General features: G+C 48.4%; 1 protein-coding gene across 1 annotated transcript; it reads right to left on the reverse strand.

Moving 5' to 3' along the window:
* Window positions 1-574: 574 nt before the first annotated feature.
* Window positions 575-9087, reverse strand: CPN2 (carboxypeptidase N subunit 2). The gene is made up of 2 exons (XM_019723266.3): window positions 8974-9087; window positions 575-2499 (listed from the first exon to the last, which is right to left on the reverse strand). Exon 2 carries the CDS (start codon window positions 2494-2496, stop codon window positions 859-861), a length of 1638 nt encoding a protein of 545 aa, XP_019578825.3. The 5' UTR covers window positions 2497-2499; window positions 8974-9087; the 3' UTR covers window positions 575-858.
* Between the last annotated feature and the right edge of the window lie 4841 nt (window positions 9088-13928).

Raw genomic sequence — 13928 nt, forward strand, 5'->3', positions numbered from 1 at the left:
GAAAAAATGGCTGAGGTTGGAAAAGAGGGTGGTGTCCTAAAAACCAAGGGAGAAGAATTTCAGTGAGTGACTGCCTCACAGTCAGATGTTGTAAGAAAGCTAAGAACTGAAACACACCCCTCCCAGCCCACCCAGTTCACTATCCTCCCCTCTCTCCTCAGCGATTTTCTTTCAACTCAAGGCGCAACCATCTTGTGTGCTCAACAGGCAATGCCACAGCGCCCCCTCTGGGGGCTTCATCTAGTGAAAGCCAAACAGCAGGTGTTTACCTTCCCAAGGCATCTTTCATCTTGTGTTCTCCAGGACACAGCCCTGGAGGTGGACGCTCACAATGTGAGTTCCCCACATACCAAAGTCAGACCCCTACTCTAATGTTTCTGGTCACCTCTGCTTCTATCACCTCCTGTATCAATTAAAATCAAATTTCCTGGGAGACCAATAGAAACGAACATTTGGCTTTTGAACTGGGTGTCAAAAGAAGGTAGCCTCCATTTTGTAGAATAATACCTCAGGGTTGGAACTTCAGGGTGGGGATGACAGTGCGGTGGGTATTAAATGACAAATAAAAAATACATCAGGGGAGCAGCGTTATTTTATTCTCTAGACCATGATGCAGCTTCTACGGGTGCTTTGCAGAGCTTAAGGAACGCTTTGTTAGATCTCAGACTCCGAGATGAGGTAATGAAGAACGAGAAGGAGGAGACTCTGGGTGGTGGACCGAGCCACCTCGACCTCGGACTTGTACCTCCATCCTTTGCATCTGAAAAACCAGCCTCAGCCTGTCCTGTGCCCCTACCTCTTGCTTGGTCAGGCCGCAGAGGCCGTCTGCCCAGGCTCCTGGCTCTGTATGCCCTGCACCTAGGGCTCCCCTGCCTGAGCCTCGATAGACACAACGACCTTCATGTAGCCGCAGCTGGACTTCAATTTCCACTCCTGAGTGGCATTGTACATCAGTCCCTGGGAGCCCTGCCTAGGAGACAGCTGGACACTCAGCCAGCGACACTGGGCCTTGTCACACGCAAGCACCACCGTGCCTTCAGGGTTGCTGTAGGTGCACCTGCTCCAGGCTGCCCGCTCCTCTGCAGTCAGATCCCAATTGCTCCCTGGCTCCCTGTCCTCCAACCTTGGGGCCTGGAAGCCCAAGAGGTCTCGGGTGACAGGGCATACCAGCTGCTCTTCTTTCAAGGCAGGCACCACCTGGCCCTTCAGGTAAGCAGGGCCTGCACAGTAGGTCTGGATGTTAAAGAGCCGGTCGCTGTACTCGTGCAGCCAGCTGAAGAGGTAGGCCAGGTGGCAGTCACATTGCCAGGGGTTGCCGTGCAGGGCAAGGTTGAACAGGTTGTAGTTGGTGTCGAAGATGCCCTCTGGAAGTGTGGTCAGGAGGTTCCTGGAGAGGCTGAGCACCTCAAGCTTGGACAGGTTCTGGAAGAGGTCTGGGTGTAGGGATGTCAGGTTGTTGCTGCCCAGGTAGAGCTTGATCAACTCCTTGAGGTCCCTGAAGACGCCAGCTGGGAGATGGGTGATGGCATTGTGTGAGAGCGTCAGGGAACTGAGGTTGGACAAGTTGGCAAAGGTTCCCTCGGAGACAGTCTCCAGCCGGTTGTGGGACAGGGACAGGCCGATCAGGCCTTTGGTGTGGGCAAAGAGGCCAGCGGGCAGCTTCCACAGTGCATTCCCCTGCAAGTTCAGGAAGGTCAAGTTGCCCAGGGAGGAGAAGACAGAGGCCGGCAGGTGTACAATGGCGTTGCGTTGCAGCCACAGCTTTTCCAGGCAGAAGAGCTGCGAGAACACTTCTGGGGGCAGCTCGGAAATGGAGTTGCCATCCAGGAAGAGCTCCTGCAGGCTCCCCAGTTTGGCAAACACACGTTGAGGCAGGCTGGTGAGTGCATTGTTGCTCAGCCTCAGGGTCTGCAAACTGCCAAGGGGGTCGAACAGCTCCTCGGGCAGCTGGGCCAGGAGGTTCTGAGCAAGGTTGAGGGTCTTCAGGTGTTTCAGAGGCTGGAAGAGCCTCCCAGGCAGGGTCTGGAGCCGGTTGCCCTGTAACTGGAGGGATGCCAGGGCACCCATGTGGTGGAAGAGGCCCTCAGGAAGAGCCTCCAGCTTGTTGAAGTTGAGGGTGAACTTGCTCAGCGAGGTCAGGTTGGAGAAGATGTTGGCGCTGAGGTTGGAAAAGGCGCTGCCGGTGATCTCCAGGTCCTGGAGCCTGGGCAGCCCCCCAAAGGCATCTGGCTCCCAGTGGGAGAGCTGGGTGTTGAGGAAGACCACCTTGGTCAGGTTGGGGCTGCCGCTAAAGGCCCTGGCTTCCACCATGGTGAAAGAGCTCTCTATGAAGACGATGTCCGTGGCACGGGGTGGGATGTCCCGCGGGATGGCGGCTAGCTCCTCGACGGAGCAGAACACCTCCCGGACAAAGCAGTCACATCCCACAGGGCAGGGCTGGGCAAGCCTGATCAGGAGCAGGAGGCAGGCCCAGGGCAGCCAGACTCCGGGAAGCATCTCCTAGATCCGAGTGAGAAGAGATCAGAAGTGGTGCCTCTATCGAGCGCAGTGTGGTTCAGTGACCAGTGCACTAGATGGGGCGCCAGGAGATGGGGATGAGCTCTGTCAGGGAGCCCACCCGTGTGGACAGCAGTATGCCTTTTTAAGGGTTGTTTTCATACTATCTCACAGCAGCCTTGCAACGTGGGTAGAACTAGGGTTCTGACCTCCTGACAGCAAGGGTTCCACAGCCACCCTGCCGGTTAGTGGCAGGACCGAGACCCAGGTCTCCTGGACTTCCTGTGTTCTTTCCAGATTGGAGAAAGAGGCAGAAAGGAGGCAGAAAGACAACAGACGCGAGGTATAAAAGGAGGCTATGGGTTTTGTGGAATTAAGATAATATGTAAAATATGGGCAGATTATTTTTGAGCTGGAAATGTGTAAACTGTAGCTCTTGCTGAGTTTCCAAATCTCAGCACATTCCTAATGATAGAGATCTTACCATCTGTTCTGTGCACGGCCACTGAGGGTGAGAGCAGCTCTTATTTTGACACAAGTAGTCAGGCTCCTCAGTACTGCCACCAAAATGCTCTCCTGCCTGCAGCACCCCAGCCCTCACCACCATGGAGGCCATGGAACTTTCCACCATTGTGTGGACAAGAGGGTCCCAGATGCAGGGATTCCACAGACCAGTAGGTTTTTGTTTGGGGGACTTTTTCTTTTTTAACTTTTATTTATTTAAGTGTGTTTTTCCAGGACCCATCAGCTCCAAGCCAAGTAATTGTTTCAATCTAGTTGTGAAGGGCGCAGCTCACAGTGGCCCATGTGGAGATGGAACTGGCAACATTGTTGTTAAGAGCACCACCTCTGACCAACTGAGCTAGCTGGATGCCCCCGGGATTTTGTTTTTAATAAGGAAGGGGACCAGGTTTTTAATTTACTGAATATTAATTTTTTAAAAAAATGCCAGCATGCACCCACAGGTGACAAGTTGCTGATGCAGCTTACAAGTGTGTTTTGTTTATGGCTCAGTCCTTTTATGTATGAACCATTAGCCAACATGTAAAATTTGAGAAATATCACATTAAAAGTCCAGATTTCAGGATGATCGAGGGTCAGTGGGCGCACATTCCCACACGACAAGACCAGCAGGGGCTCAGCTGCCCCATTACGGGATGTGCACCTCCCAGGTCATTACTGTTCCCGCCCACGTCCTCATTTACATGACTTGGAGTCGTTCAGCTTCCATAAATTCAAACCCCAGCTCCATCACATCCCACTCATGTGACCATGGGCATGTTCCTTAATCCAGCTGTGTTTCAATTTCCTTATCTATAAAATGGAGATAATAATAGTGCCTATTGTGTTAGAGTAATTGAGGATTAAATAAGTAGAGGTAAAGGTTTTAGATCAGTATCTGACAGAGCTGAGTGAGCAATTAATAAACTATGTTAATTACTGTTAAAAGTTGCAAACCACCATCATTACAGAAAAAGTTATTTGAACACCAAAAAAGTAGGAAAAACAAAATGCCCTTTAGATAGAATACATTTTGCTTTACAAAAGGAAGGAAGGAAGAGAGGGAGGGAGGAAAACCCTCTTGCAACTGAATCCTAATTTTTCTCAATTTACCTGTCCTCAGTGAGAACTCACAAGTGGCTCCCTGTGGGGACATCTTGGCCTCCTCCATCACAAAATTCAACTTCAACTTCGGGTGAAAGGTCCCCATATGTGAAAGTCTCCAGCAAACATGGTGCTTACAAAAGCCCCTGTATCTTCCTCCCATTCAGACACTCAATAACTCAGTTTTTCCAGGACTTTTCCTGCCTAATCAATGGAGAAGCGTCCATTTCTCCCAGAGGCAGTGCAGACCTTCCTTGAGGCTCCTGGCATGCACACGTAGATGCCGAGTAAGCCACAGAGGTGGGTTTTACACCACCATGGTGGGGAAGGACTCTAACAGTAACTGTGCCTGCCTGCCATTCAGGACACAAGAGGGAAAGCAACAAGCCTCAGGCAAATGTGTGCCTCCTGGTTCCACAATCCCTAGACAAGTCTTTATAGAGTTCAGCTTTAGGCTGAGACTTTATTCTCTTAAGTTTGTGTGCATAGAATAGATAAGAAGCAGAGGGCCCTGGCTGAAGAAGGATGAGGTAGCCATTGTCCCATCACACCCACCACCTGGGCTGCCCCTAGGGATCCTGACAGACGCCTTCCCTGACCCCAGAAACAAGGCACCTGGCAATATGTTTCTCTGTCTCAACACCTAGCATAGTTCTCCAAAACGAAGAGTTTTCATGGCAGTCCTTTTCCTGAGAAGATGGGTGTATTCATCGCTCAGCATCTAGCACAGTGTTGACTTACAGTGGGTTCGGTTAGTGTTTGTTGAACTGAACCCTCCACAGCTGGGATGAGCAGCCTGGGAGGCAGAGGTGCCCATCCCTGGAATTGTTCAAGCCCGGAGTGAATGAGCACCAGCCAGACCATGAGTGTGGCCTCAAATCCTCGCCCTCCCGTGAGTAAGAGGAGCAGTTCCTATGTTAGCTTGTCTTAATGTTATCGTGTGCCTGTCACCTACCTTGCCACCCCCTTTGGTCCTTGGTTCTCACAGGCAGTTTCCAGAAAAGAATCCCACTAGAATGGGCCTGAGGGCTCTAGTGACAACCTGGCCAGCCTCCTCATAGAGAGGAGCTTGGGTTTGAACCCAGATCTCCTGGTTTTCCCCAATGCTCCTGCCAGGAAAGCTAGGACCAAAGTGGGAGATGCAAGTGAGAGGAAAGCTAAAGCCTGGTGGGGAAAATATGTTGCACCTACTGAGCCAGCCTAAAAAGGCATCCCCTTGTCCCCTGGCCTGTGCCGCTAACTTATAATCCACTGCCATTTGCAAAATATAAGCTTTAGAATTTTCCAACAAAAGAATTAACTCGAGATTTGAGATTTAAATCAAAACTATGACATCAGTCACATAGAAAATCAAGTGAGGCAAATTAGCTTTGGCTGGGAGAAGGAGGTGAGGGGGAACCTCCCTGATGTGGGGGACAGAGCTAAGGGGTGTTTCCACCTGCCAGTTCCCAAAGCTCCTGCACATACATCTTGATACTCAGAGCAAATCTAGATGGACCCGGAAAAGGAAACTGGGAGTCCCAGAACCACAGCAACTGGTCCAAGGGCACACAGCTCAGTAGGGGCCAGGATCAGTTCTGATGGCCTGAGCTCTAAGTGAGTTGCTTGCTGTGACACCCTGAGGCTTCCGTACTGCAGCAGTGAAATGGTGGGGGGGAAGGCAGGCCCACTCCTCATTATGCAAAACCCAGAGTGAACATACATAACGGACCTGGCTTGTAATCTGTCCCCTTGTCTTCCCACTTGACTCCAGTACTGTGAGTAAACTCTACATGCCTAAGGGCCTACACTTCTGTGACGTGGTCAGCCTAGGAAAGATGGACCTGGGGATGGAAAACACACAGGCCCTGGGTCCGGGCTACTTGAAGCATCGTTTTAAATGGGGCACAGCCTTTGGTGGGCATGTGCCTTTGATCTTGAACATTTCTCACCCCTTAGAGGGTCATGGTAGGTGAAAGGGCCAGAACACGGCCTCTAAAGTTCAAGGAAATACCCATCGTGCCCCAATCTATTGGGATGGGAGGAAGCAGGGAACGGTATTCACAGGGAGGTATGGAGCACTGATAATTTCCAAATGATCCACTCCCAGCCCAACTCATTGTCATGTCACTCTAGAATAGCTAACAGTTTGTGCTCTGGAGTCAGACAGTTGGGGTTCAAATCTTGTCTCCAACTCTTATTAGCTGTGTGGCCTTGTCTGAATTAGCTAACCTCTCTGTGCTTCACTTTCCTCATCTTCAAAATAAGTTTCAATACTGCCTTCCTTGTGGGCTTGTTCTGAGGACTGAATGAGAAAATGCATTCAAATGTTCAAACCCAGAGGCTGGAACAGTGTATATTCAACGTTAGTGACCCTGATTATTCTCCGTTCAGGCCAATTCCAGCTTTGTTCTGAAGGAGTCATAGAGGGTGGCTATGGAATAACTGATGAGATCATTCAACCACCCCATTTATGGACCAGGGATGTTTATGACTCTCTACAGCACTTTTTCTGGCTCTTTCCTCCCAGCCAAGGGAAACGTGTAATTTTTTGTCCTTGGTTTAGAGGAGCACAGATTCTGATGGCTCTGGCCAGGATGCCCTGGCCTTGGGCCCCTTCCCCAATCTGCCCTCAAGAGCAGTCACTGGGGGCTTTGGAGATCAGAATTGCCCTTGCTTGGGCACTGTGGAAGCTGGCACCACAGGGGACAGTGGGGCAGCAGCCAGAAGATTCCTGCTTTTCATCTTCTCATCTGAAAAACCACTTCTGCATTTATGCAGAGATCAGAAATGCCCACAAAAATGTTCCATGCTCTCAGCAAGCCAAGGAAGTCTGTGTGTGTGTGTGTGTGTGTGTGTGTGTGTGTGTGTGTGTGTGTGTGTCGGTATGGGAGAGTTACTGGTTGCAAATGGACTCTATCCTTTTCTCAAATTGCCTTTGGGTTGGTACATTTCTGTGTGTGCTACAAGCCAATCTGTCAACTCCCACAGAGCTAACCCTCACTCCTTCCAGAGCGTAATGGGAACCCAGATCCCCTGACTACCTCAACCAGGTCACCAGGGAAGACCTGCTGCTCCCTGGACCTCAGTTGCCTTCCCTCTCAACCCAGGAAAACAAGCCAAGTAGCTGAGGCAGTCAGACCTGTTATGGGCTCCTGCCTCTGTCCCTCCCTGGCCGGCCAGCCCTCCCCAACCTGCCGCCCAGTGTGTCCCAGGCAGTGAAGCAACCCCTCAGAGTCCCAGTTTCTGCATTTATAAATTGAGAACAATCATGATAATAACAGTACTACCTAAATTACAGCATTGTTAGGGTTACTGTGGCAATTAAATGAGAAAACTGGCATAGGGTTTGTGATATTGTGTATAATAAGAAATACATATTTGGTGTTCATCCTGGTTCCTGGCACAGAGCTCCAAAGACCCTTGGAATTTCCTGAGTGGTAAGAGAGGAGCATTGTTTATTGTTCATAATAAGCCCCTTTCAATCCACACCCAAGTTTATGTGAATGAAGTAACTCCTGACGGGCCCCTCTATAGCTTCAGATTATACACAAAGTATTCATTATCTCTGAACAACAGGATTGCGGATGATTTAAATGTTTTCCTTTTGCTTAGTCCTATGTTTTCTACATTTTGAGAATAATAGTTATCACTTTGAAAGTTATAAAAATTGAGATAATTGTATAAAACACACAGCACAGTTCCAGGCACATACTTTTCTTGATTTTTCCCCCCTTCCTTGCAAATTACATTGCAAAGGCTCAAGGGAACTTGTCTAGCAGCTGTGGTAGCATTCTTAAAGAGAAGAGAGCTAACATTCTGAAATGTGAGGAAGTTGTAAACTGGGCACTGTCTTTTCTGCAAATGCTCTTCTCAGGGCTCCAGCTCTAGACCTCGCTTACACAGTCCCTCCCACTTTAGGATGCCCGTGCCTACCTCTCTCTGTTGCTACCTGTACCTGTTCTACCTACCTCCCCGGCTATCACTTGTCCCTTCTCCAGGAAGCCTTCCTTGACTGCACCTCCTTTAGATTCCACAGGTCCTCTGTTGACCACTTGGGTCCTTCTGCTCTAGTCCTTTGCACCACCTGACTGTGAGCCCTGCAGCCTCTTCTACCTGGCTGTGCACCCCAGCACCTGGCTTGGGGCTGAGCACAGAGAAGGCGCCCAGGCCCTGTGTGCTGATTTGAACAGGATGTGTTTGTGCTTCTCATGACCCTGACACGAGGTTTTACTCTGCATCCTGATTGGTGGAGATCACATTCTGATGCACTCACTACCTATGGGCTTGGGCAGGTCACTCCATCTCCCTAATCCTTCATTTCCCCGTCTGTAATTACAACCCCATCCCATAGGGCTAAAATTAGTCCTCAGTTGGACGATAAATACGCTAAATTAGATAGCAAATATAAAGCACTTAACACAGTGCTTGGCAAATAGTAAATGCTCAATAAAAGGTAGCTGCATGCACGTTTTATTCCTAGAATGACTACTTGCTTTATCATCTAAACTGGAACACTTCTGGAAATAAAGAGCGCTACTGATAATTATGCCAGGATGACAGGCACAAACGAGGGTGGAACCAGACCAAGCTGGGCAATGGTCACCTGCTTATATCCACCCTTCATTGTGGGCTCCCTGAGCACAGGAATGAGGTCATCTTTACCTCAGAATCTCCCTACACGACCTGCCTCAGCCCAGCTCTACCCTGGCACAGTACCTCAGGGGATTCCCCTCCCAGGGCATGGGACACAGATACTACAGCCTGCCTGGAGGTGGGGGACATGTTCTGAAGCCTGCCAGAAATGACCAGCCCCTCTTCTGCCCCCAGCCAAGACATCCCTGCCACATTCCCGCAGACCCAAGAGTCCTACAGTGGCCCCAGGAGACCTACCGCTGCCCTGGCTCTTCCTCGGGAGTAGAAGGGTGTCTGGTGTGGTCTGTGGTCAGTGTGGACCCAGCAGCCTGGCCCCGATCAAAGTTCCAGGAAGTAGCTCCTCCCCTCACGTGGCCTGAGGATTCCTGGAACATCACCGGGTCACAGGCCAGGAGAGAAGCTGGGGCAAGGTCTCTGGAGATTACAAAATGATCCTGCACCGTTCCCATTGACAGATCCCAAATAGGGCCAAAATCCAGTTAAGGTCATAGGATTGGCAACTTTAGGACCCCCAGGGCACCCACAGAGAAAGTTTGCGGAGGCCGCTCCAGGAGTGAGGACAGGTACCAGGGGTTTTCGCTCACACCCCACCTTGCAAAAGGCAGGCTGGTTCCTGGGAGCGAGACCTCAGCAGGACAGGCGGCCACAAGCACCTGCTTGGCTGTCAATGCCAGGAGACATTCTAACAGGGTTGTGGGTTTGTTGTTTTATTTTGTTTGTGTGCTTGTTCAATAAACTAACTTTCTAAACCCTTTGTGAGTTAAAAGGAGGAAAGACTTGGTTCAATTTGGAGAGGAAAACTTTCACGCCAGGGTTATCCAAGGATAAAAGAAGTTGCTTTGGGAGATGGTAAGTTTCCTATCTCTGGAGGTGTTTGTCCAGGGGCTGAAGAACGAGGTGAGGAACACATGCCTGTGTGTGTGTGTGTGTGTGTGTGTGTGTGTGTGTGTGTGTGTGTATGTGAGTGTGTATGAGTGTGTATAGGTTTTCAGGGGTGCAGGGTGAAGGGATGACCTGGATAAGCAATCTGAGATCATTTTCAATGGCTGGAGTCTAAATACTTTCATGGCTTTTAAACTTGTTGAATGGTATTAATATTTGCATCACTCTTTTTCAAGTCTGAACTAATGTTTCTTCTGCATGTGAGCAGAATTTCATCAATCAAATTGCAAAAGTCTGAAAAAGTATAGGAAGGAAGCATGTTTCAATGGAGACAGGCAAATCCACAGGCAGGGAAAAGTAGGAGCATGTAAGAGGGGAGAAAAGTTATGAACAAAATACTCCCTCAGTAACACCCAGACTGGCAGGATCGTTGGTGGGTGGGGGTGTGCCTCTGGAGAAGACCCAGGATATGGGGAACAGGTTCTTAAGGCAATGACACTCACCTACAGAAAGAGATCTTGTCTCGTTGTCAACGTCATGGTGAACAAGAGAAATTTGACCTTCCACAGATCTGGATTTGAATCCTAGCTCTTCAACTAACTAGACAATCCTTACATCAGTTGTTTAATTTCTCCAAATATCTTCATTCTCATCTGTGGAATAGGTGTGGCAGGGAGCCTGGGGAGGTGTGTGTGTGTGTGTGTGTGTGTGTGTGTGTGTGTGTGAAAGAGAGAGAGAGAGAGACAGAGACAGAGACAGAGACAGAGACAGAGAGAGCTTAAACTGCAGATACGTGCAGCTGGAAGGGCATGTATGCATGAGTGGAGGAAGATTTGCATTAAGAACTCTAAAGAAGAGAGATCCAAGATGGCAGAGTAGATAAATGGTGTACCTGCATCCTTCCATGAACACATTAAAATTACAACTAAATTATAGAACAATCAACCTAGAGAACCATTTTAAGTCTAGCCAAATAGAAGTCCTATAACTAAAAATATAAAGAAGACACCACGTCAAGACTGATAGGAAGGATGGAGATGCAAAACGTGCCCCAGGCTTCCCTGTGGCAGCTGAGAATCAGGAGGGATATCTCAGCCACAGAGGTTCCCCCTGGAGGAGTGAGGAACCGCAGCCCCCCAACAAAGCTCTCAGCCCATTGTACTGGTGCCCAGAAAAGGAGCCCTCACAACATCTGGCTGAAAAACAGTGGCGATTCCGACTGTTCAGGTGAGACAGAAGGATGCGGGAAACCCAGAATACTCTTAAATATCCAGTATACACTCACTCGCTCACAGGCACTCACCTTGGGCTCCAGCGGAGGGACAGTGATCAGGGAACCTTGAAGACATAACAGGACAGACTGAGGTGTGTGGCTTCAGAGGGAAGACTGGAGGGCAGTCAGCATTTTCCTGGTAAGCGCCTTCTCCTGTGCAGCCGAGCAGGCAGCCGCCATCTTTAACGTCTTGAGCCCACCCCCTACGCTTACAGCCAAATCTGAATCTGATTGGTCTGGTGAGCTCTGCTGCTCTGCCCTGCTGACTCAGCTGGGACCCCACCCAACTCGCACCAGGCCGGAGGCATTTTCTCTTCAAGCAGCCAGCCCCTCCCATATTACACTCTTTTCTGGAAAGCTATCATAGTCCATGGGCCCCAGGTGGGTAGCAACTGGCCCCAGGTGCTCTGAGACTTTTGCTGAGTCTCTCCAGGCTCAGCACTAGCACCAAACCATAGTCTACATTAACCCGTTGACCACAACTCTTCCCACTCCAGTGATCCCCTGAGACCCTGTCTCACCCAACTGTGTACCGCATGAGGCTCTATCAGTAGCTGCACGTTAAGGGAGCTGGCAGGTGGCAGCAGACCTCTGGATGTACTGGCTTTTTGCAGTTACCCCAGGCTTCATATTGGTGGCAGCCGTACTCAGTTCACGGTATGGCCTCTCCCACGAGCCTCCAGGTTTAGCACAGGCAGTGAACAACCATAGATCATTTTGTAGCTCCTTACAGATAGCCCCTGGCCAGTCACAAGCAGTGGGTGACCTGGGCCTGCACTGGAGCCCCCCTAAAAGGCCCCAGAACCAACATACTTGGAGGTTGGCTTTACCCCACTAGAGCACCACCCAATTAGCCCCACAAGTGGCACACACAAAGGGTGGTCTCAACAGGCATCAGAGCCTGCTGAGGTGAATCCTACCCAGTAAGGTAAACCTCCTGCACAGTCGCCCATAAGTTATGGACATGGTCAAACCCCACAGCCAGTCAGCCTAAGGGTCAATCCCACCCACTTATGTGCCAATAGAAATTGAGGCTCAACTATAACAGGAGAGCACACAAAATCCACAAAAGGGACACTCTTGGAGTATCCAGCTCAGGTCACTAAGGAGACTCTGACACTCGGCCCTACAGGACACCTACTAACTAAGGTCACCCAGCCAAGACTAGGGGACATAGCAGATTACCCAATACACAGAAACAAACACAAAGAGGCAGCCAAAAATCAGGAAACAAAGAAATGGGTCCCAAATGAAAGGAAAGAAGAAAACTTCAGAAAAAAAATAAACAAAATTGAGGCAAGCAACCTACCAGAGACAGAGTTCAAAACAATGGTTATAAGGATGCTCAAGGAACTTAGTGAGAACTTCAACAAACAGATAGCACGCATAAAAAGAGACATAGAAATCATAAAAAAAGAACCAGTCAGAAGTGAAGAATACAATAACTGAAATGAAGAATGCACTAGAAGGGATCCCAAGCAGACTAGATGAAGCAGGGGATCGAATCAGCAATTTGAAAGACAAAGTAGCAGAAAACACACAATCGGGACAGCAAAAAGAAAAAAAATCCAAAAAAAAAAAAAAAATGAGGATAGTTTAAGAGACCTCTTAGACAACGTCAAGCAAGAAAACATTTGTATCATAGGAGTACCAGAAGGAGAAGCAAGGAAGCAAGGGATTGAGAACTTATTTGAAGAAATAATAGCTGAAAGCTTTCCTGACCTAGTGAAGGAAATAAACAGACAAGTCCAGGAAGTGCAGAGAGTCCCAAACAAAATGAACCCAAACAGGCCCACACCAAGACACATTATAATTAAAATGGCAAAGGTTAAAGACAAGGAGAGAATTCTAAAAGCAGCAAGAGAAAGGCAACTAGTAACTTATCAGGGAGCTCCCATAAAACTGTCAGCTGATTTCTCAACAGAAATTTTGCAGGCCAGAAGAAATTGACAGGAAATATTCAATGTGATGAAAAGCAAGGACCTACAAGACTACTATACCCATCAAGGCTATCATTTAAAATTGACGGACAGATCAAGAGCTTCCCAGACAAGAAACAGCTAAAGGAGTTCATCACCACCAAACTAGTATTACAAGGAGTGTTAGAGGGACTTCTTTAAGATGGAAAAAAAATCAAAATTGTGAATAATAGAATGGCAATGGCTACATATCTATCAACAATTACTTTCAATGTAAGTGGATTAAATGCTCCAATCAAAAGACATCGGGTGGCTGAATGGATGAGAAAACAAAACCCTTGCATATGCTGCCTACAAGAGACTTGAGATTGAAAGACAAACACACAGAGAAAGTAAAGGGATGGAAAAAGATATTCATGAACATGGAAACAACAAAAGCTGCAGTAGCAATACTTATACCAGACAAAATAGACTTTAAAACAAAGATTGTAAGAAGAGACAATGAAGGACCTAGTAATTCACTTCAAGGGATTTATCCAAAGAAACTCAAAACTCTACTTTGAGGGAACGTGTGCATCCATGTGCTTATGGCAGCACTGTTTCCAGTAGTCAAGATGTGGAGGCAGCCTGAGTGTCCACTGATGGAAGAATGGGTAAAGAGGAGGTGGCACACATATACAATGGACTATTGCTTGGCCATGGAAAGGAATGGGTTCTTGCCATCTGCAGCAACATGGATGGACCTGGAGGGTATTGTGCTGAATGGAATATGTCAGACAGAGAAAGACAGATGCAGTGTGATTTCGCTTATATATGGAATCTAAGGAGAAAATTACAAACAAAGCAGAAACAAACCCATAGATACAGAAAACATCTTGATGGTTGCCAGATGGGAGGGGGTTTGGGGTAAAAGAAGGAGAAGGGATTATGAAGTATACATTGGCTGTTACAAAGTAGACATGGGGATGTAGGGTATAGCATAAAGAATAGTCAATAATATTGTAATAACTATATATGGTGTCAGATGGGTACTAGATTTGTTGGGGTGATAGATGGGAGGGGTTTGTGGGCAAGATGAAAAAGTGAAGGATTAAAAAGTACAAATTGGTAGTTACAAA

The sequence above is a fragment of the Rhinolophus sinicus genome, chromosome 17 (assembly GCF_057876585.1).
Source record: "Rhinolophus sinicus isolate RSI-liver-muscle chromosome 17, RSI-T2T, whole genome shotgun sequence".
Classification (NCBI taxonomy): Eukaryota; Metazoa; Chordata; class Mammalia; order Chiroptera; family Rhinolophidae; genus Rhinolophus; species Rhinolophus sinicus.